Genomic DNA, 25,171 nt, shown 5'->3' with positions numbered 1-25,171 from the left:
CTCTTTCTAATAATTTTATTAAAACAATGTTCTTTCGTATAAATAAATACATCTGTCTGAGTCAAATGTCAGAAAAGATTCACTTATATAGCTGCATTTGAATTTTCAGCAATATTCTGTTCGAAGAAGTACAAATTTCAGGTTTGTGTCCAAAAATCACAGGTATGCTAGTAGAATTCTAGTCGTCATTATGTTTGTTTTTGATGGGTCAAACTCATATAAAAAGCACTTACGAATTAAGATAGTTCTGAACCTTCAAGGGATAATGACAGTAAAAGAAACATATGATCACCTAAAGAACTTAATTGACCTAAAGGACTTAAAATTGCTTTTTCCATTTTACAATTAACTTGATAGATCTCATCTTTTTCTTTCTTAGCTATGATCAAGGTTAATCAAAAATTATTTATAATACAAACTTCGTTGCAGTTGGCAATCTTGTTTTCTTGGCTAAAACTTCAGCTGTACACAAGGGTACTGCTTTTAGTTACTATGCATATATTGCACACTAGACTAGACTTGCACTTGGGTAATGCTGCTAGCATCTTAAGCCCTGTTGTTATATCAAAAATCATAAGTTATCATGAACCTTGACTGGACTTGCACTTGGGTAATGCTGCTACCATCTTAAGCCCTAATTAAACTGATAACTATTATCATCTAACAACCCTTCTCCTTCCTTAAATAACAATGAAGCAGCAGAAACTTCTCATCAATAATAAAGAGAGAAAAGGAGGAATCACAACCAAATTTAAATAATCATAGATTTCCTAAATCCTTATCAGTTAGCACATACACGAGTTTCTGGTAAATGATTACCAAATAACAATCTCAGTGTTATCACCATCATGCTGCCTTCCTAGCTTTTAATTGGGCAGAGGAAGAGAGATGTTTCTATATTGAGTTTATTTGCGAATTGGACCAGTGTTATCAAATGCGCACTCGGGCGCGCGCCTCAGGCACAAGGCGCTTCGGCACACAAGACCAGCGCCCCGCATTGGGCGCGGGGCACTCCACGTCAACCAGGCACGCGCCTGTGTGCACCTTGCAAGCGTCTTGCAGGAGGTGATCGCCTCAAGAAGTGAGGCGTTCAGATATTAAAATAGTTTTGAGGTAAACCCAGTTACCATTTAAACCCAAAACCTAAATAACATTATCCTAACAACTAGGGCTTCTTTCTTTTCCATTATATGCTTCTGTTCCCTTTTCCTTGTCCAGCGACTCCAGCGAGCGGTGATCGAGATCCACAAGCAGCAATCAAAATCCGGCTCTGAGGTATGTTTCCTTTCTCTCTTCATTTTCTTTTCGCTTTTTTGGTTTTTTCCTGTTGCTTTCTGTTTTCCTACTCGGTTCACTTTTTTTTTCTTTTTATTGCTTCTTTTTTCTGCTTTTTTTTTTTTTTGCTTTCTTTTTCTTTTGTTTAGCCGGAGGTAAGTTTCCTTTCTTTTCTCTTCATTTTCTTTTCGTTTTTTTTTCCTGTTGCTCCCTGTTTTCCTACTCAGTTCACTTTTTTATTCTTTTTATTGCTTCTCTTTTTTTCCTTTTTTAGATTTCTTTTTCTTTTGTTTGAGAGTCTGAGTTTGAACCGACTGCCCTATGCTTGCTCCAACAGTAACATTCACTAAAATTTGGTTGATTATTAGATATTTGTTGCTAGTTGCTATATTGTTCATTTAATATTGTTTGAGACTCATGAATATTGTTGCTTTGTTCAAGGACCGTGATTGTTAGTTTTATAGTTTGCAAGGAGAAACATTGAATATGTAGTTATCAAGGGTTGGATTTATAATTTGTCATTACCATGTGTGATTATAACTTAACGTGTGATAATATAACTTAACATAACTTCATTATTCAACTCATAAATATTGTTTGCGACTTTTACATTAAATTTATGCTTGTTGCTACAGTAAATTTATGTTTGCTTCTTGCTATTTGCTGCTAGAGGCTACTAGCCGATTTTCCTTTTGTAACATCTAAAGCGAAAATTAGCAATGTAATTGTTAGTGATGCAATACACTAATATGATTATGAATAATTTGTATGATTATGAAAATTAAAGTAGAAGTGTGATTTACTATTGATGATTACCTTCCAGATCTTGGAGATGAAAATATAGTAGAGATTCGATGAAGACGAGAAGCTTGAAGAGGGAGGAACAACTACAAGCAACTAGAGACAAAGGGAAAGGTCCGGTGGCTCCTACTCATAGATCATCTTCCATAACGGCAAGAGGAGGGGGAAGTTTGGGCTTGACTAGTTCGGGATCTTCCACAAAGAGGAATAGACTGATGGATGATTCCTTACCTTTGATCCCGCACTAGAAGTCGCCAAGGATGATAGAAGACGCAAGTTGAGGCAAACATGTATTGATGAAAGCCTCAACAAAGATACAATAGCTAAAGTGCATCAAGACATTGCTTGTTGGTGGTATCCAGTGTTTTAAATATCGGCCGCCATGTCGGACATGGCGACCGATATTGCGGATTCGGAGCCTAGCCGCCACGAAATTGTTGAATTTAATGCGTATGGCGTTTTTGAGGTCATGTCGGGGACATGTCGGAAAATAGCGGATATATCGGACGACATTTCGGCCATCAAATATCGGCCAAAATTCAGAAATATCGGTTTCACATTGACATGTTGAAATCATATGATTTGCAATATCTTTCACCTTCTATTTATGTAAAGTGTCACATTGTTTCCCATCCACTACCCATATGGGTGCTTGTTGTAGGTTTTAATTACTTGTTATTGCATGTGTTTTCTTTATAATGGAAGGCTATAAGAACACATGAATTTATTTGTATTAGGTGCACATATACTTCGATTTTTACTAGTTTCTTATTTGGAGAAATGACAGATATATAATAAAAATCCTACAATTGTTAGTCGATGCAATTAAGTAGTTTAGAATAGCAATTACGAGTTTAATTTTCAATTTCAGTAGAATTTTCTTTTTGTTCCTACTAGTATAATGCACGCGCTTTGTATGTGAACATTTTTTTTTTGTAATCTTTTTCTTTGAGTGTAAAATTATGAAGTGACTTTTATAATAACATAAATTCTTAAATTGAACAATTAATAAATCTTTACATTAATAAATAAAGTTGTGTATAAAGAATTGTATTAGTAATTTTTATATTCTAGATAATTATTATACTTTAATAAGAATTGTCTAAACATATGCAGTTAAGCTGTTCTAGTGTCTATTTGGTTTTCTATACAAAAGCAAAAACTTGGTGGTTGCTTGTGAAAATGAAGACCTTCTCATATGTACTTTTTCATATGTTTAGACAATATAATTATCAAGTATGTGAAGATTCCATTTATGATATTATATCAACCTATCCGATATGGCAATCCGATATTTTTTTTATGTCCCCCGATATATCCCCGATTTTCGCTATCCGACATGAATTTTGGCCGAGCGACGTGAACCCGACATCCGATATTTAAAACCTTGGTGCTATCAAATTGGCATTCCCTTTAATGCAGCACGACTTAGGTAATTCAGAATTATATTGAAGTCTGTGGAGGTTTTTGGGCCTAACTTGTAGCCTCCGACATTCCACCACTTAAGGGAGCCTTTGCTCAAGAAGGAGAAGAAATACACCGAATATTTGATGAAACCTCATAAAGAGAGGTGTGAGCCACCAAAGATTGTTGTTTCATGTCCGATGGTTGGAGTGACCAAAAGGACAGGGCACTGTTCAATTTTCTCGCGAGCTCTCCTCTTGGTACAATATTTCCTTCTTCTATTGATGCTTCCACGGAGATTAAGACGGGTGAAAGGATGTATAAGATATTTGATAAGCAAATTAAGCTGATATGACCTTAGAATGTTGTGCAGGTTGTTAAAAACAATCATGCTAGCAGATAAAAATTTAGATATTGAGTTCATTTTCATTATGAGTAATTTATACTTGTTATTCAATTCTGATCATGATTTTAATTTTAATATAGGGCAATTGTTGGAAGCTAAATATCCTCATATATATTGGACACCCATATGTTGCTCATTGTATCAATCTTATATTGAAGGATATTAGTAAATTACCAATTGCGAAGTCGACCTTGAGTCGAGATATGAAGTTGACGGGATTCATATACTCACATAGGTGAGTTTTGAAATTGATGAGAGACTAACTACAGGGAGCTCCTCCCGGCAGTGACACGATTTGACACTTTCTTTATGACTTTATCCAGCATCCACAAGTAAAAAAGCAATCTTAGAAAGATGTTCAACTTGGAGAAATGGAAACAAAATAAGTGGGCAAGTATCCAAAGAACAAATCACTTAAGAGGATAGTTCACATATCTTCTTTCTTGAACAATATTATTTGTATTATTAAGCTCACGGCTCCTCTAATTCGTGTTTTGAAGCTTGTTGACAGTGAGAAGAGGCATGTTATGGCCTTATGGGTTACATTTAGAGGGGATGGATAGATCGAAGGAGACTATTGCAAAAGCCTTTAATGATGATGCAACAAAATATACACTTGTTTTTTAGATCATTGATAAGAGGGGGCAAGATCATCTTTACCAGCCTTTGCACGTTGCAGGATACTACATTAATCCAGCATTTTTCTATGATCACCCTAATATAAAAGGGGATGATGGGGTTATGAAAGGCCTTTATCAAGTCATTGAGAAGATGGTGCCCATCAATGAGCAAGACAAGGTTAACAAACAGCTGGATATATATAGAAATGTCGGGGGTTTTTTGGTATGGATATAGCTAAGAGAATCAGGAAAAAGAAGTCTTCAAGTAAATATCAATAATCTATCCCTCAATTCACTATGTGTTCTATAGGAAATAGAAATATGTTGCTAGCACTATCTAATGCACTATCTAATAATCTATATTGGCAGCTGATTGGTGGGAGTCTTACGGTACATCAGCTCCAGAGTTGTAAAAGCTTGCTATAAGAGTCAGTAGCCTTACTTGTAGCTCCTCAAGTTATGAAAGAAATTGGAGTATTTTTGAGCAAATATGTTAAGTTTCTTTTAATACAACAAAATTGATTCATTCCTTTTAAAGGTATAGTATATTGATTTGACTACTTTGTATGAATTACAGATACACAGCAAGAAGAGGAATAGATTGGATCGTAAAAGGTTGCAAGATCTTGTGTACAAGTACAACAAAGCTTTGAAGGATAGATTTTTGACTATAGAGAGTTATTAATCTGATCAAGTTGCCTGATATAGATGAGAGCAACGAGTGGTTGCTGGGGAAATTTGGTGAAGGTGACTATGTAGAAAATGACTTGGACGAGGGTGAGGATGGCCTTATATTTGGTGTTATAGGAGATGCAATGGGAGCTGAAGAGGATGATGCTAGACATTTATGGTCCACAAGTAGGGGTCGGGGATCTTTGAGTAGTGGTGGTTCATCATCGAGGAGGGAATCAATTTCAGAGTCGGAACATGAAGAAGAGTTTAATGAAGAGTTTAATGAAGAAGAGGAAACTGAGGAGGATATTCCCCTTGAAGGGGATGATGATGATGTTGAGGAGGATGATTAGAGTCATTAGACTATTATCTTGCTACTTATTTGCTTTATTTTAGTAGACTACTTAACTTTCATCGATATTAGTGAACTGCTTGGGTGTGTTAGTATTATGACCAAGACTCTATTTATGACTCTGGTAGTTTATATCATTTATTTTGAGTCATTAACGTCTTTTTTATGTGAAGTTTCATGACCACATAGTTTTATGCATGTATGTATATCATGAAAAATTCTGTGTAGTGCGCCTCGCTTCACTAGGACATGCACATCGCGTTGTGCATCGCGCATGTGCGCGTAAACTGACTTTGTGCCCCTGCATTGCACCTCAAGCACTGATAACACTGAATTGGACCTAAGACCACTAGAGCCCCCAAAACTTGTCCAACTTAAATTATTTAAAAAATGTGAATCATGTAAAATTGCATCCAAACTTGTCTTCAGCAAAAATGCAATTATTCGTTTAAATATTGGGTTTGTATCTGTTTTAAGGTATTATTCTACCCACCCCATAAATCATCCATTACCTATGCAACTAGAGTTGGGATACAACTTCAAGTTTTATATTTGTCTGACACCCAAATTATCCTCTTTTTTCTCGAGCAATGGAAATGAAGAAAAAACTGTGTGCTCCAAATTCCAACTCTTCACCAACTACATCTCAGCTGCATCCTGTGGTGTCATGATGATCTGGAGATCAATCAATGTCTCAAACGGGATGAACACAAAGAACAAAAATGTTGATATGCACAATAAAGTTATGTTGACTTTGTCCTCGAAATGGGGGCAACAGGCATTTTCTCAGCTCTTTTTCCCTAAGCACATAGAGATTGAGGAACTCCATAATCATATACATAAGCATGTATAAGAACATATCCTCTTTTTCCCTAAGCACATAGAGATTGAGGAAGTCCATAATCATATACATAAGCATGTATAAGAACATATCTTAATATACACTGATCAGAAATCTCTGGAATTGTCCTATATAATCATGACTTGTAACTAATTTGATTTTTTTGTAACTCGTATGTTTGGGGGTATTCATTTGCTCATATAAGTAATGTCAATATATATGCAAGAAGAGACTATAATTGAGGGTCGAACTATTTTTTTTAATCGTTAATCATATTCAATACCTAGCTAGCATCCACAGACACGTTCTATTTTTTTATCAAACACAAATATCAAGTTCATATCCATGTAAATGGAAGAAAACAAACATTAAATTCAAGCTTCCCCTTCAATCTCCCCAAAGGCCACTTTGATTGCAACCTAGTTAAAAAATGTTAACACGTAAGAATAGTTTGATTTTGATTTTATTTTTTCTATTTTTGGGTATCTGTAGGTATGATTGGGTTTGGTTGCTGATGCATTATGTCAGTAGCTCACTGTTTTGGTTGGGTTTGTTTACTATTACGTGAGGTTTTATTTGTTAAAGCAAGATGGATAGAGGAGTTGAAGAAATAGTTTTGAGATATAATAAGCATTGAGGAATATTCCTAGAACTATGAGAAAAAAATATGAACGCGTACTGGATAGCAGAAGACATTACAAGAGATCAACACCTCTCTTAACAATTGTTGCAAATAATTGCTAAATTGCTTCCTATTGTTAGGGGAGAAATTATCAAACTGAGACACAATTCTTAAAACGCATACTATAAAATTTGTTCCCGTAAAAACTAACAGAAATTTCATGGAATTTGAGTAGTTATTTGAAAAGGAAAAGGGTTGAGAGTTCTTTGTTTTAGATTTTACTCCAAACATGAGATGGATGTCTCAATAGTCCAATGACATATAAAAGAAGAAACCCACCTTGGAAGAATACTCATTTACACAAGAAGATCACTCATGTAAACTTAGCTAAAAATTCAAGTGATGAAGAATGTTTTTGGGTTAATGATGATAGGTTTGTCAATGTAGACAAGAGGTATGGAGCAGATGAGGAGAAAGGCTATCAATGGGATGAAGGATCCCATACAAACTATGTAGAAAATCCACTATATGAAGAACAATAATGACTAGGATGAAAAGAATGGACAAGAATACAGAAGAAGTTGATGGATATGCTAACTCACAGGATGTGAATATAGAACAAAGGACTAAGAGTATATTGTGTAATCACAAGGTGGTCTATGCCAAGTCATACCGTCAAAGAATTGGAGTCATTTGCCTCCCAACCCCCATGATTGCAAGCCTAAATGCTGCATTGCAAACCATAGTAGCAATTCTCATTAAACCCAGAGCTTCCACCTTCATTAAACCCTATACATGAATAGGATATAATTGTGAATCGTTTATAATCAAGTTTTGAGATCAAGTTATGGATGATTTACAAGGGTTTTTATAAGTTTGAGAAGAGAGAGCCACTAATAATGGGTTTTGGGGGAAGAACATAACAACTGGGGGAGACGAAAAGAACTCGAGTATTGTTTTTTTCAAATTTGAATTAGAAGTTGGGTTAAATTTTGAATTTAAACTCAGAGAAAAGGATGACTAGAAAATGAAGTCAAAGTTAAGTTTGATGGTGTATTTCTCCCAATTCACACAGCTTACCATAGGAACTAATTTGAAGTAACTGATATGAATGGGGATACTACATTGCAGTTCCAATGATATGTAGAGCTAATTTGAAAATATAAAATTCCAAGTGACAAACATCTAAAAAATCCTGAAGGAACGATAATGATGTGCGGAATGGATGAAAAGGATTCTTAGAAATTTCAAGCTACAAAGTGATAAGCAACCAACAATCAATTGAAATCTCTTTAGTTATTAGAAACCAGTTATATGTGTGTTACATTAGTTGATTCAATTGACAAATTGTGCCAGTTTGAAAGTGATGCAACCAAAAGGGTAGTCCATCAAATACAACCATAGAATGTCAGTTTCCTGCCCCCAAAAAAATAATCATACCACTAGGTTTCATAGTTTCATGAGTATAACGACTCACTATCATCAATTTAATTCCTAATCATTTAAAAAAAACAAATACCGAAATAAAGCTAAACACATCAAACAATTAGCGATCAACTCAATAGCATTAAACAGTAAACAAGTTTCACCATTTTTTAACTTTAGCACCCTAAAATGCGAACAATTTGATGTTAATTTTGTTCAAGAATATCAATATAGTAAAGTGAATGAAATTTGAGGAACAAAGTTTAGGTCTTTGGGCATCAAATTTGTCAAAATAGAACTTTAGGGCATCAAACTTAAAAAAGGTCGCAACTTTAGGATATTAAATTGCAAATAACCAAAAAGAAAACACAGAATCTAAAAACTCACAGCATCAGAAGCAGCAAGAACAGTCAAAAGGGCAAAGAGGCGTTCCTCCGGCTTCGGGATTGCCGACTCCCAACTCCTCGGCCGAGTACACAGTCAGCCCATCCGCAGTCTTCCTCCGCTTCCTCGAAGAACCCTCGCCTTTTTCTGATTCCTTCGTCGAGTTCTCTCTGTCGATCTTTTTCTTCTTCGTGGACTTCTTGCTTTCCTTTTCCTCGAGGCTTGAAGGATCCGCTGATGGCTGCTCCTTCTTCCTCTTCTTCTTCTTATCATCCTTCGCTGCCCTGAATATTTCCTCGATCTCGTTCACAGGCTTCTCCTTCTTCTTCTTCTTCTTCTCTTCATGTAGTTTAGGTTTCTCTGCTGAGTTCTTTCCATTGACAGCAGATTTAGCAGCAGGAGCCATGGAAGAGAGAGGGAGGGGGGTTACAGAGAGAGAGAGAGAGAGATGGTTGTAGGGTTTTGCTGCAGGTTTCAGCCCAGGAGTCTTTTCCAAGTTGAGTGGGCTGGGCTTGGCATATTATGGCACGGAACTGGTCCCTATGGGTTAGAAATAAATTAATCCAATCAAATCGAGTATATGAGAACGACAATATTTGTAATCGAGTAACTTTTTGGTTTTTTTTTAAATGTTTTTGGTAATCAATGTGATTTTTTCTTGTTGTATGTCATGGTGTTTTTTTTTCAAAAGTGTTTTAAAAACACCATTTCGAAAGTTTCAAATAGATGTATTTATCATATATCATTATGTTCATGGGAACTATAAATTTTGAAATTGTTATAAAAATTGATAAAACAGAGATTTGATAACAGAAATTGAACTAAAAAACTGAAAAACAATAAAATTTTACCTGAATTGAAGGTGCTCGGATGTGAGGATTTGGGGAGGACAAAAAAGCTAGGGTTTGAGCTCGGGTATTGTTTGGTGATGAGAGAGAGCTGGGGAGGAGAAGAGGAGAGGTGTAATGACCATAAATTTTTTAATATTGATTTGAATAATTTTTCTGGAATTTTAAATATTAAATTATTATTTTTTGAAAAAAGTATTTTTTTTTTCCTGTGTTTTCCTCTCTCACCTTTAACCACTCTGTCTCTCTCTAGTCTCTTATCTCTCCTCCCTACCCTACTTCCTTATTTTCCTCCTCATTTCCCGCACACCCCTCCCTCGTGTTTCCCCCTTGGTACATCTCTCTCCTCCTCAAAAGAACCCCCTCCCTCTCCACTCTTCATCTCTCTCTCCCCCTCCCTAAGAGAATGCCATCCCCGAGAGTCGGGAGATGCCGCTCACTCACTCCATCGTCTTCGCCTTCACGCTACTGTCTCTCCCATGCGCCATCATCCACCTCATCGGTGCCTGCCGCTCGGCCTTCTAAGCCACAATGTCCCAGCTCTCCTCCCAACCTCGGCGCCAACCATCCTCGCTTGACTGCACCGCCTTCCCTGTTCTACGAGCACCAACTCCTCTCTTTCAGTCGCAACCGCCACTCACGCTCTCGCATCACAACGCACGCCTTCAGACGCTGAATAGCCACCCCCTCCTCTCCAGCTCCCCATGCCCTCTAGCCTCCCTTTGCTACCCTAGGCGTCGCCGCCATCACCCTTAACCCCGCTCATGCCCTCCTCTATTCCTCCCTCTCGCTGCCCCCTCAGACCGCTGCTCCCTCGGAAACCTCCTCCCACCTCTGGCAAGCCCGAATAGTGGGGAAAGGCTCCAAACAGCAAGGAACGAGTCCGAATAGCGACCGAGCAACAAGTAGATTTTGGCAGCCTTGTGCTGACTTCGTATGCACTTTTTGGCAACCTCTGGTCTCTGTTTCTTCAACCGTCTTCTCCGGTGAGTAGCCCTATATATTTTTTATCACCTATAATTTGTATCACACTCTAACTCACTCTCTATCTCTCTTGGTATCATCCTAAACATCGTTGGATGGTAAGCAGTTTGTAGAAAACTGCAGCTTTGTGCCAACTTCTCACGCGCTTTTCGATCACCTCCGACCTCCGTTTTCACCATCATCTTCGCCGATATGTAGCCCTTTTTATTATTTATCAGAGGGTATCTCCATCTCACTTGGGCTCATTGTCTACCTCTCGTTATATTGCTTCTAATATCGCTCATTGTTACTAACACGTCTATTTTGTATTCTAACCGATTGACCTTCTAGCAAGCCGTGGAACCCGTTGTGAACCGCACAACCACCCTGACAACCCCCACTGCCCCTCTACGACATCCTCGACGTCCCTAAGGCAAGATCATTTTCTCATTGACTCGTCATTATAATTTTTAGATCTGCTGTGAATTAATTATGTGCATAATCAGCTTGAAATATGATTATGTTATAGGGTATATTGTAATAATCTACATGGGTTTGTTAATAAAAGATATAAAATAATAATAATATGATAAATAATATTACTGTAGTTATATCTGTGAAGTGATGAGCATGATATGTATTTTTAAGCCCATATATGATGAGTGGATATGTTGAAAACTAGATTATGATTAATTATGAGATATTTTTTAAAGAAAGAATATTTTTAAAGATTATTTTGAATAATTAATTATGAGAAATAATTTAAAGAAATTTATTTTGGAAAAATAGATTATTTTAAATTATTATAATAATAAATATTTTAAAAGAATTTATTTTGGAAAAGAGATTATTTTGGATTATTATAATGAGAAATAAATTAAAAGAATTTGTTTTGCAAAAGGATTATTTTAAATAAATAAATTTATTATTTTAAATATTTTTTAGAATAACTTTATGAGAAGTTTAGAGATCTAAATAGTAAGATATTGATAAAATCAGTTTGCATGCATCTACTGTTCAAAGTCACTGTTCATACATACCGTACTGTTCATAGTTACTGTCCATGTTTTACAATTTTTATTTTAATGTATTTGACATGCCATGATATTATTGCATAGAATTAGTTATATTTATTACTCATCATGTTTGAGAACCAATAGGAGTTCATGACTTAGCGACCCTTGCGCATCAAGAACAAGACCTAGAGACGTGTGTGTGTGTGTGTGTGTGTGTTGATTTAGAAACACAAGAAACGTTAGGATAGGAAAGCCTTGATTCATGTAATTGGATGTGGTTGTTGATGTATCTTTCAGACTTGCACCAGTGAACCATTTCGCACTGGGGTTGGTCTGTTGGGCCAGTGAATCGCTTCCCACTTGATTAGTGAAATTGTTTCGTCACCCGAGTTTTGCTTGAGTTCAGACCAGGCCATAATCGGATTACGTGTAGTCCTCTAACCAAAATATTTTACGAGTTTGGATGCACGTAGAGGATTTGTGAATAGTCAGTTATCCGATAATATAAATGTTGACTTTATTTAAGATGTGGATCAGTGATCTATTATAGGATGGCCATCTGCTTGACCTCATTCCTTGGTTGATTTTTGGATTTTTCTGATTATTATACTCTAGTGGTGGATTGTATTTAGATTATTAGAATTCCAGTGCCATGCTTCTATTGTTAATACTGTTATTGTATTGGTCGTTAGACCATTTCTATTCTTCCTAGTCAGATCTTGCCATGTGCCATACACGCTGACGTACTCTTATTCTCTCAGGTTGTTCGTCAAATTTAGAGGACGGAAAGGTTCAGCTTGGAGACGTGCAAGAGCCAGAGTGTTCTCAGCAGGAGTTTTTTTTCTTTTAGTTAGTTAATGGTCTTTAGTTTACTTTTGTGTCACTTTCCATTTCCATTGGGTCGATGTATTTTTATATTTTCTCTAGTATTTAGTTGGATAGTTTGTATTATGGCATGTATGACCCGAGTATTATGTCTTGGATGATATTTCTTTTATGATATGTATCATTATGTTCTGAGTTGTTTATTATATTCTTGCTAACTGTGATCGGGGACTTGTGACTTCGCATTATATTGCTTGACGCTTAGCATGTTAGATTGAGCTGAAATGGTCTAGTACTTATTTCTTCTAATCTGATACGTCATGGGCTTGTTCGCGTTCCGGTTGCCTGGTATTTTGGGAAGTAGGGCGTGATAGGTTTTGTTGGTGGCCCACGCAAGTCATGGTCCCGAGTTCCCACCAGTGAGAATATAATGAATAATTTAAATGCATATTATTATTTCATCCGTAAGACTATACTTAAGCCCTTATCCTATAATGTTGATTTAGTCCCTACCTTACTTAATTTTGATTTTGATTTTGACTTGATTTTCTTATTCTTCCTGCAATGATTTTGATCCTTATTTTTCTCTTTCTTTGCCTTCCCTTCTGATCCATTGTGGGTACACGTAGCAATGGTAACCTATCCGATAGCACTGGCCCATCGCCCAAAGTAGACCCGCGTTAACTTCTGGCAATGATCCAGAGACTGGCAACGAATTAGTAGCATCTGGCTGGGTACTTGTAGTGGGAGCTTCACTAGCTTCCCCCTCGCACAGAGCCTGGTATTAGAGAATTTTGGTACATGCGATCTCCTTCTTTCTCTGTTACTGATGGACCTCTAGCGGCAGAAGAATTCCTCAAGGCTACCGAGACCATTCTCACGGTGACCCGTATTGCTCCTGAGGAGTGGGTAGATCTTATGGACGTCTAGTTCACTGATACTACATGGATCTGGTGGACATCTGAGAAGACCCATCTTGAGAGGCCGATTCCGTAGGAGACATTCACGGATCGCTTCAAAAGAAAATACTTTCTTCAGTCTGCCCGAGACAAGCTTTTAAGTCAATTTGTCAAGCTCAAGTAGAGCGGTCGATCGGTTGATGAGTACGAAGCTGAGTTCTCCTCTCTTAGCCGACACGGTCCTTACCTGGTTACTGACTCCACCATCAGGAGGCATCAGTTCCAGAAGGGTCTAGGTAAGTATATCAGGTTTGCTCAGACTGGTAGGGCACTTATGTCTCATGACATCATGCTGTATATAGTGCGCGAGATCGAGAGTGTTCAGAAGGAACCTAAAGATCTGCATATGGCCCATAGCAGACCACTAGTGGTCCCAGTCCGGAATGTTGAGCGTCCCCCTCCGAAGCAGCAGATTCCTGAGAGGTAGAAGTTTTCTTAGCGACAACCACTTCCTCAGGGCCACCCCTATCAGTGCTCCAGAGTGCAGACTCGCAACCAGCCTTCGGTAAGGTGTTCCTATTGTGGCTTCTCTGGGCATACCTAGCAAGAGTACCACTCTCCTTTGAGGTTGGACGACGTTGGTGAGCGAGAGATTTTTGGGACCGAATTGATTGCTAAATCAGTTGATGCTGACAGGATCATACAAGAGCAACTTCGCATAAGGCAAGACCAGTTCAAGCATTGGGTGGATGCGAAGCATCAACACTTATAGTTTCAGCCAGGTGATCATGTGTTCTTGAAGATCTCCCCTAACCAAGGTACCATTCGCTTTGGAAGGTGTGGGAAATTCAGTCCGCGATATTAATGACTTTGTTGACTAGAGCAATAATGACTCTGTTAGAGTAGTTAAGTTAAAAATAGGCGGCTGTCGGCGCGGGGTGAGAAAACTACCAACTCGTTTAGTTGTCCAGCTGATGATCGACTACAACTGTTAGTGTGACTGATGATGAAGATATATACTTTAAAAGGAAGCGTACTATTATACCGAATCATCGACCTATGACAAGAAGTCAGTCTGGGTCACGGTCTATATCTCTTGTAGTAATCCATTTATTTTAAGTAGCAAATCAATAAATTAAAGGGAAAAATCTCTTTTACCCCAAAGTTTTACCTTAACTTATTTAAAAACCCACTCATTTTTCCAAACACCAATAGACTCACTGTATCTTATCCCACTTATTTTTAAACCCAACATGTATAATATACCCATTTTTTGTACTGTATTTACCCAATAAATTAAAAATTCCTAAACTACCCTTCATCCCCAAATATAACCCATCTCCCCCCTCTCTCTTCTATTTCACTTCCTCAAAGAGATCAGGAGAGGTTAGGGTTTCGATGAGGATATCTCTGGTTAAGGATCACCGGCGACGAAGAGAGTTAGGATCGACGGTGATCGATGATGGGTAGATGTTGCACGGATCTAAAAGCAGAAGGCAATTGGGGGAAATTTGGTGGGTGTTGAAGAGGTAGAGCACATCAAATTCTTAGCAAATCAAGCAGGTAACACACAAATCTTCCCCTTTTCCTCTCTAATACTTCAAATTAAGCCCCTAGATCATCGAATTTCATCACAAGTTGCTCATATCACTAAGGTTTTTTATATTAAATTCCTCATATCACTAAGTTTTTTTATATTTGTCCAATGAAAAGGTTGGAACGGTAAAGTGACATTTCTTCTTCAACTAGCTGGGCTTTCTTTAAGTTTTTTTTTGTCAATGAAGAAATTTATTTTCATTTACCAAATATGTAAGTTTTGTACAACAAGATACTCCTCTAAGAGATATCAAAACAAAAGGCTTACACTAAGAATGTTCCTAGAAATAGCTACAACTTCCTGTATCAATATGCACAAAATTTGCATCCACTAGCACAACTCTGCAGAACGTGCACAATGTGCATAGTGTCACAAAGCTACCAGGAGCTAGATCCAGAATCAATATGCTATCTTTGATTAAAAATTGATAGCTTGTTGTTGTTGAGGATGATGGTTAGAATTTCCATTTTTATGCTCCTGATCAACTGCTCGGTATTATGGCTTCTTTGATTAAAAATTCTATCATTTCTTTCTCTCCAAACATATTAAACTGCAGCAGCAAACACCATTCTCTTGGTTTTTTGTTTAAAACCTTTCCACTTCAACCTACAACCGAACCAATTAACCAGCAGCTCCCATTCACATGTCCTCCCATTAAAGTTGAACCATTCCATGATCCCATTCCAGACTTCTTTCGTATACTGACAACTAAAAAATAGGTGATTACAGTCCTCTGTTTCAGCCCCAGAGCACAAACAATATTTGTTAACTTGAATTATTCCTCTCCTTTGCAGTTTTTCTTTTGTAAGCAGTCTATCCTGAACTGCGAGACACGGTACAAAAGAATGCTTCGGGTAGTTTAGCTTCTCCCATACTATTTCATACCAAGGCACTTTAATTGTTACTGGACAGAAGCAATGATACATATCAGATATATGAACTTTAGGCACTTTGTAGCATGAATTAATCCTTAGTTTCAGGTTCTGAACTCCTCCACATGAAATTGTCATTTTATCTCTAACCTTAAGCAACTGTTTCCACATCCATGAATTAATCCTTAGTTTTTCTTCAAGTTTTGTTAAGAGATTTGTCCAAATAGAATTATAAACTAGGAATCTAGTAAATTTCTTTGAGGAAAAAGATGACACAAAAGATAATTTTAGAAAATGGCAAACAATTATGAAGTTAAAAATTCAACTTGAAAGGATGATAAGAAAAGATAACGGAGCACATTTGGTGTTTTTATTTTTGGCATTGAGTCGTTTTCATAATTGTGGCTGACAATGTTTAGCCTACATGCCTTCTTATTTCAAATATTGAGGGAAAAAGATCAATTTTACAAAAACTGTTATAAACCTTATACTTATATATAAAGTTTTGAGTTTGTAATACTATATACAATGATTAATTTACAAGAATCTATCCACTATTTCCATGAAGGTTCCAGTACCATCTACCTTGTTGTAGTTTTGATCACATGCAACTTGCACGTATAAATTGCTGAAAGGGCCTGAAAGATAAGAATGTGCTTATATCACAGTAATCTCTCGAACATCTGAGGTTTACTACCTATGATAGCTTGGTGTTGAAATCATTATTTATAAAGGAATTCCAACCTGCTGTTGGGATATTCATAATTATATTGTTTTTTTTAATATTTGTCAATAGGTTGTCAAAGATGTCAATTAGAAGTAAATCGAGGGGTTCTTACCAATCGAAGACTATGGCTACTAAGTAAGTAAATTTTAATTTATCTAAAATTATTGTTATCTCATAAATTTTAATAATTTCTTATGTTTACTAAGTAAGTAAATTTTAATTTATCTAAAATTATTGTTATCTCATAAATTTTAATAATTTCTTATGTTTTTACTTGTAAATGAAATTGAATCTTCTAAAATTATTGTTATCTCATAAATTTTAATAATTTCTTATGTTTTTACTTGTAAATGAAATTGAATCTAAAGATTTGGATCCCTAGATACGTCTGATACATATGAATGATAAATAAGAGCACCAGGAGAAAACTTCAACATAACTTGTGTTCTACTACAATTGTTGGTTTAATCCTACAACAATGAAATAGTAGATACTAAGTTGGCAATAGAGGTTATAATATAATTATCTTCCCAATATCCTTCATCTCTGATGTCTTGTCATTAATACCCTGCCAAAGAAAGTAATTAAAGCATCAGAATGTTTCGCTAGATATTAGCATATGAAGAGTTGAATATATTGATAAATTTTTACATGAGCAACTCCTTCATTATCAAATTTAGTTGTATAAAGATGCTTCTTACGTTGTTCATTCCATATCCATACTTCTTTTTGATTTGATCAATCCCACCAACAACCTTATTATCTTCATTCCCGTTGTTTGATGAATTTAATGCATGTTTATATTGGTAAAAAGATTAGTTTCTAAACATATCTTCCTAGTAATAAATAATTAGGATGAAGAGTTAATGCTTTTGCCAAAATAGCCAGAACAAGAGTCATGTACTCAAAAAAGAGCAATATGCATTTAAATTCTTAAGTCCACAATGTAATATCGATGCCATAGTTAATGCTCAGTTCTAAACATTAAGATCACATCATGTCACCTTGCTTTATCACTTTGCTTTATGATCTCGTAATTTTTTACAATTGTAAGGGTCATTCATTTTGATTGATGTATTCTTTTTGTAGGAAAAAAACATGCAAAGTTAAGATTGCCTTTAAATATTAGGGTATTTCGTGATATGGTGAATAATCGTTTACGGCCTTTGATAAATGAGAATCATTATGAAAAAACATGCAGAGTTAAGTTGCCCTTTAAATATTAAGGGCGACTTGCATACATTCGACGTTTCATTGCTAATTTAGCCGACATGTGCCAATGATTTACAAGACTAATGAAGAAAGGAGTTTATTTTGAATGGGATGATGCATGTCAAAGTGTTTTTGAAAGTATAAAAAGTACTTGACATGACCTCTTGTGTTAGGAGTTCCCATTAAAGGGCGACCTCTAATATTATATACAGCTCCATTACCAACGTCTTTGGAGCATTATTGGCCTAAGTTAATGATGAGGGAAAGGAAGTTGCTTTGTATTATCTGAGTCGTATGATGTTGGGCGCAGAACAAAACTATCCTGGTATGAAAAAAATATGTTCGGCCTTAGTTTTTGCAGCCCAGAAACTTAGACATTATATGTTATGACTATCTTCACAGCCCCTTCATGGGTCATGTATTTTGATGGAGCTAGTCGAGGAACGGGGGTAGGAGCTAGAGTTGAATTTGTTACCCCTAAAGGAGAATCTCTACCATAGAGATTGTTGGCCTTCTTGTTTTGATGATGTTTAACAAACAATTTACAACTAATGTTGTTTGTCTAGTGTTTGTGTTTTTCGTATTTATTCTAGGCAAACAACGAGTTGGAGGATGGATGGATTGCGCCATAACGATCATATCCAATGGAGGTTGGTGGAATAGTGGGTGAAGCATTATAATTCAAAGTTAAAGATCAAGTTCAAGCTTCATCCGTGAGATTACCAAGTCAAGCATATTGAATACCAATCAAGCTTGGGTAAATTAGTTTAGGGCTTATATTATGTGTGTTAATACTTCAAGCTCAATATCACACACACACACACACGTTTGGTTTGGTTTATTATCGTTTTGGATTATAGACTTAACGACATTATTTTATATCTTTTATCAAGTTTATAAAACTATTGGAAAGTTTTCAAAACTTTGTTAAACTCATTTTGTCAAGATCAAGCTTTTACAAGTCCATACTTATGTGATTTTGCAAAATAATGAGATTCCACAATTGGGAAATAAAAATTAGAAAATTCTTTTTTGTAACATGTTCAAAATCATATTTTTAAACATTTTCCAAAATTTCATCAAGTTTGAAATTAATTTGTTACGTTTAATTGAATTTACAAAATCATGCTTTTCGTTCGTGCATGTTCGTGCATGTTTTTACAAAACAGATGAGTTTTTACAAATGGGAAGTGATATTTAAGAAATTATTTCTTTAAAATGTTTATCTACATATTTATAAACTTCTCTCAAAATTTTATCATTTTTGGAGTTGATTTACTATGCCCAATTGATTTTACAAAATCATGTATGTCAGCAGATTTTCAGAAACTGTATATCTGTGTTCAAACATTTATTTCTCCCAAATGAGAAACTATTTTTTATAAATTCTTTCTCTAACATGTTCTTCTACATGTTTAAAACCTTTACGAAAAATTTCATAATTTGTGGAGTTGATTTACTATTTTTAATTAATTTTACAAAGCCAGATACGTAAATTTCCAGAATGCTAAATTTAGGGGTATTTTGGTCTTTTCAGCCTATAACAACTAGTAACGGCTAGTTTTTGATATTTTTGGTTTTTGGGAGTTTGTGGCTGATTTAAGAGGCTATAAAAAGCCCTCAAATTTCATTGTTTCTCATGTATGTTTAAGAGAGTTTTAAAAAGAGTTTTACAAGTTTGTTTAAGGGTTTTTAAGCATTGTTTCTCATGTATGTTTAAGAGAGTTTTAAAAAGAGTTTTACAAGTTTGTTTAAGGGTTTTTAAGCTTGTTTCAATAGTTTGTTTGTGAAGAAACTTTCACAAGAGCTTGAGGAGATCATCCATTGGTGTTTGAGCATTCAACTTTTCTCCCTCTCTGTCTTTTCATCTAAAGAAGTTTTTCTAAACTCATATCTAGCTATTTATTTGTTTGATTTTCATTTCCATAAGCTAGAATTTATATTGAGTTTAGTTTGTTTTATTATCTCATTGTTACACACACCCACTTGAGCTTTTAGTATTTTCATACATAATATATTTGGGGTTGTGAGAGATTATAACATTGAGTTGTGCTTAATTGAGTTCTCGCCTTGTATGAGAGAACAAACCATTTATTGTTACATTGAGAATGTTGTAAGGTTTTCGGTGAGCTAGAAAACCGAGTGTGTTGTTGTGAAGTTTTCGGTGAACTAGAAAACCGAGTGTGAGGAGTGGACGTTGATCGGTGAACGTTGAAAACCGACATTGTGAGTGAGTGTATACGTTGATCGGTGATCGTTGAAAACCGACATAGTGTGGTTGTAAACGTTATTCGGGTGAGCGTAGAAAACCCGGTCGTGATAGTGGATTTCTCCCCGGGAGTGGGGAGCGGAGACGTAGGACGGAAGGTCCGAACTTCGTGATCATATTGCTTGTTTGAGTTTGGCTTAGCACACTTATATTTGTTCATCTTTATAGCCTTTCTCTCACTGTTTATTTCATCCACTATATCATTTGTTTATTTTACCCTTGTGTTTGCATATCCTTGCATATATCATATAGTATACCTCTTTGCTAGGATATATCACCTTGTGTATATTGCATATTCTTGCACTTAACACTTTGTATATCTATCTTGCAGGAATATATTTGTTAATTAGTTTTAATTGGCATAAAATCGGATTAGATTAGCATAAGACCCTAATCACCCCCCCTCTAGGGTCTAACACTATGGATTTAAAAAACTAAAAAATCATCTTTAAGAACATGAAACCAAAAAAAAAATCAAAAAAAATTATTCTTAAAGATCAAACAAATTTTGGTACCCAATTACTCTTGGTACCTAAGAGTCTAGGGACATGACCCTTATCATGAAAGCTCAATGCCCTTGGGTTATGAACCATTTTGGGCGCATGTGGTGCACTAATATGGTAAATGACCCTTCCGATTATAATATGTGCAATGAAAGAGATCCATTTGTTTTTGTAGACCATTAACTCGTGCACAGGAAACATTTACAAACATGGATGGTATTTTAAAATTATTTTGCAAATGTGAAACATTATTAAACAAAGGTAGTTCTTTTGGAACAATTTACGATTTTGAAATATTTTGTAAATCAAAGTAAATTTTCGCTAAGTGTACAAACCTACCACAAACACCACACTTAAACTTTTGTGGTCTTTTAGAAACATTTGGCAAATGTGAAACCTTTCTTAAGTCAAAGCAAAATTTTGCCAAATGGCCAAAACGACCACAAAGATCATATTTAAACACACGTGCATGTTTATAATGAACATGATGAGTATGTGCATGTACATGTGCATGTGATGAAGATGATGAAGCTAGATGGGATGCACAAGGAATATTAGATTTTGTGGTTTACGTGCATCATAGCAAAATTTAGCAAGGTGTCCTTTTCGGTCACAAATAGAGCATTTGAAAATTTTGCTATACATGTGTGCATAGTGAGTGTTTGATTTGGAAGTGTTAATACGAGACTTTGCACACAAGTCCATAAGCTTATTATTATTAATAATGCACGAATTAAGAGTTGAATCTAAAGATGAAATGTAATTCTTAATGTTATTCAACTCATCATTAGGTGCATATGCATTGAAACTAGGAGTAGAAAGAGCATGATCATTCTTAAATGAATCAAATTCATTTCTAATAGTTTCTACCTCTAGCATGACATCATTTTTCTCATGAGTTAACTTAGCAACCTTTGAAATTAAGGCAACATGATCCATTTTCAATTTCTCATTATTTTCTTTTAGGATCACATTCTCATAAGAAATTAAATCAAACTTAGAAGCTAACAACTTATGATCGGATTTCAATTCTATATGCTTGCTTTTTAAACTAACAAAATTATTATGCAACTTAGTGTAGGCATGCATTAACCTATCATATGCACAAGCGAGTTCATTAATGGATATATCATTATCGGATTCTGAATCGCTTACCACACTAGGTCTATCACCTAGTGGTCGTGTGCATGATGATGATGCTCTAGTAGAACTTGATGAGGAAGCCGCCAAAGCTTGTCGGATCACCTCCAAGTTCTCTTGATGTGCTTCTATGAATTTTCATAATTTATAAGCACTATCAAATGAATCAAGATTGTTAGAAAAAGATGAATCAAAAGCGTTACACAAAAATTCTAATAATAGCTTATTCATTGTAAACATATTATGATCATTTTTACTCCACTTGGATTTCTCCGAAGTGGGTACAATATAATCATTTTCAATAACTTCTCATAAATTGAAATGTCTAGATCTAACAAATATATTAAATCTAGAATACCATTGGTCATAGGGGAAATTATCTATTCTAGGAGTAACACTAGGATCATAGCCTAAACAAGGTGCACAATGCATGTCCATAATATATATGTATATGCAAACAAGATACAAATAATCTCAAAACTAGATTAGTACAATAAGATAACTTGGATCTTTAACTCAAGATGATTAAACCTTAAATCAAAGAGCACCAAGCTCTGATACCAATTGAAAGCACCCTAATGCCACTAGGAAAGAACCCTAGAGGGGGTGAATAGGGTTTATGCTAATCTAATCTGATTTTATGCCAAACTAAAACTTATTAACAAATTATCCTAGCAAATAAGATATGAACAATATATGTGCAAGGATAATAAACTAAGGGCAATATGAACATGAACAAGATAGTGGGAATATAAACAATAAGCAATGGACAAAGGTGATATAAGATATGAAGACAAAAATAAGTACGCCAATGCAATCATAAACAAATAATATGATCACGGAGTTCGGTCCCCACGATCTACGTCTCCGTGCCTCACCTCAAGGAGATCTCCAGTAACACAACTAGGTTTTCTACGCTCACCTGAATAATGTTTACACCTCACAATATGGTTTTCTAGTTCATCGAAAAACTTTACAATCACTCACAATGTAAACACACTAAGTACCACCTCAAGTGTTGATCTCTAGCTCGTATCTCCCTTAAGTGTTAGGAATTACAACCTCTCTCTAGGCATTACCACCTACCCCACTCCTCTTGGGATGACCTCGTCTCTCACCACACACTCCTCTTGGTGTACTAGTGTAATACAAAGTAAACCTCACAATAATAGCTCCCAATACAAATAAATTGTTCTCTACAATGAATGAGAACACAATGTAAGCTCACTCTCAATGTCACAAACCCACAACCCCAAATTATACTATGAATGTAAATACAATAAGCTCAATGGTTATGTGTGAACAAAGAGATAAATCAAAACTAAACTCAATGTAATGCTAGCTAATAGAAATTAAAATCAAACAAATAAAATAGCTAGATTGAGTTTAGGAAAACTTCTCTATGATAACAAGAGAGAGGGAGAAGAGTAAATACTCCAACACTAAAGGATGATCTCCACTTTGCTCTTGTCAAAATTGCTTCACAAACTAAACTTGAAACAAACACTATAATTACCTCAGAATGTTAGAGGGCAAGGGATATATATAGGATCAAGAAACAAAGCCCAAAACCCAAGTGAAACCCAGCAAAAAGATAAAAATAATGGAAACAAAAAACTAGCCATTATTGCCGTCGGTCGACTGATCAGTCGACTGATGAGCTGACCGTTATAGGTATTTTCTAGCTCATCAGTCGACTGACGACATTTATCAGTCGACTGATGGATCATCAGTCGACGGATAACACTGTATCAGCCTAATTGAAACAGAAAATCTGATTTTCAAACCTCTTTTCAAAATAGCAAATAAAATCAAAAAAATATAAAACTTTGGAAAATGATTGTAGACATGATAATACACATGTTACAAAAACTGGTTTTCAAAAATCACCTTCCATTTGTAAAATATCATCACTTTGCAAAAATATCCAAAAACATGAAACTATATATACATGTTTTTGACATATTAATTTAAACAAACTTTTGAAACTTTGTAAACTGGTTTTATAGACTTAATAAAATATGTATAAACTGATATTGAAGTCTATAAACTAATAAAACAATGTTTTCATAAAAACACATATATTTTGATAAAATCAACAAATACATGTGTGTGATTAATATGAGCTTAAAGTATTAATACACAAGTGTAAACCTATATATTCAAGCTTGAAGGTCTTCAATATAGCTCTATCTTGGTACACTTACGGATGAAGCTTGAACTTGAATCTTTAACTTGAATTGCATGGCTTCACTCCACTATTCCGCCAACCTCCATTGGATATGATCGTGAAAGCTCGATTCCATCCATTCTCCAACATATTGTTTGTCTAGAATAAATAAAAAATACAAACACTATACAAACAACATTAGTTATAAATTGTTTGTTAATCATCATTAAAATAAAAGGACCCAACAGATTAAAGACTTTTATAATCATTAAACACTATGAGGATGAGTTTGGATGCAGATGATCTCGCCTTATCACATGTGCAAGGCTCTGAAACTGATGTGAAACGACTCCTCGTCGCCTAACGTCATAGATCTTGCCTTTTCCTCGCTTCTCACCTCACAAGATGCTCCCAAAATCTCAACTTTAGGGCTAGAGTTTGAGAGAGAGGAAGAGGGACAGCTAGGGTTTGAAGCTCTGATAAAAAGATGATATTTTTTGTAAAAATACATGTATATATATATATATATATATATATATATATGCAAACCAGAAATAAACCCGTTTGACCCGACCCAGAAAACCTAGCCTGACTAGAAAAATATCCTTCAGTATTTTGACTGTAACTTTCTTATCCAACCATGGAATGAGATGATTTAAGATTTGTTAGAAAGATATTGAAGAGACCTACAACTTTGGTCTTTTACGATTTTCCAGATTCAAACTGTATTAGTGTGTAAAATATATAAACTCTTAACTGGTCATTTTTCCAGATTCCTCTTCGTGCATGTTTTGTGCATTTGCACTCATATAGTCACAAATATACATTGAATTGATCTCAAATCAATTCTTATCATACTCAAACATCAAAATATGTTATATTTTCATCATATAACATATATATTATTATTTTTCACATAATATTCAAAATTTTAGGGTTTTACAACCCCCCTCTAGGGTACTTTCAATATCCTCTCTGTATCAAGTTCTCAATATCTCTTTGAAGGACTCACCAGTCATTGGTAAGATGGTCGTGATCTCAATGATATTGATAGTATTGTCTAGTGTCTCGAGACAAAGGATTTGATTTCATGCGAGGAGCGTAGGAGTTTAGATGCCCCTCCTTCTGGACCATGTAGAGGGCTTTTGTGCTTCCATGAGAGACGTGTTGAGGGCCGTGAGGACCGACTTCTGGAGGGGTTCCTTCTTCCAATCCCTCCTATCGACTCGGTTAGATCTAGGGTCGACTCTAGGGGGATCCATTACCATGTTTTTTAGGGTAGGTTGTCGGCCTCTCCTACCGATCTAAAGGCCGGTATTGCTGTGGAT

The 25,171-nt window shown here is 35.6% G+C and overlaps 1 protein-coding gene across 1 annotated transcript in view; it reads right to left on the bottom strand.

Moving 5' to 3' along the window:
- Window positions 1-9,335, bottom strand: part of LOC109834051 (uncharacterized protein C6G9.01c) — an 11,291-nt gene extending 1,956 nt beyond the window's left edge. The window contains exon 1 of the mRNA XM_020401941.1: window positions 8,806-9,335. Within this exon, the coding sequence (XP_020257530.1) occupies window positions 8,810-9,208 (399 nt within the window). The 5' untranslated portion in view covers window positions 9,209-9,335 and the 3' untranslated portion in view covers window positions 8,806-8,809. The remainder of the gene's footprint in view (window positions 1-8,805) is intronic.

Source organism: Asparagus officinalis, chromosome 3 (genome assembly GCF_001876935.1).
Source record: "Asparagus officinalis chromosome 3, Aspof.V1, whole genome shotgun sequence".
NCBI classification, from domain to species: Eukaryota; Viridiplantae; Streptophyta; class Magnoliopsida; order Asparagales; family Asparagaceae; genus Asparagus; species Asparagus officinalis.
This window is presented reverse-complemented; position numbering and strand designations above follow the sequence as displayed.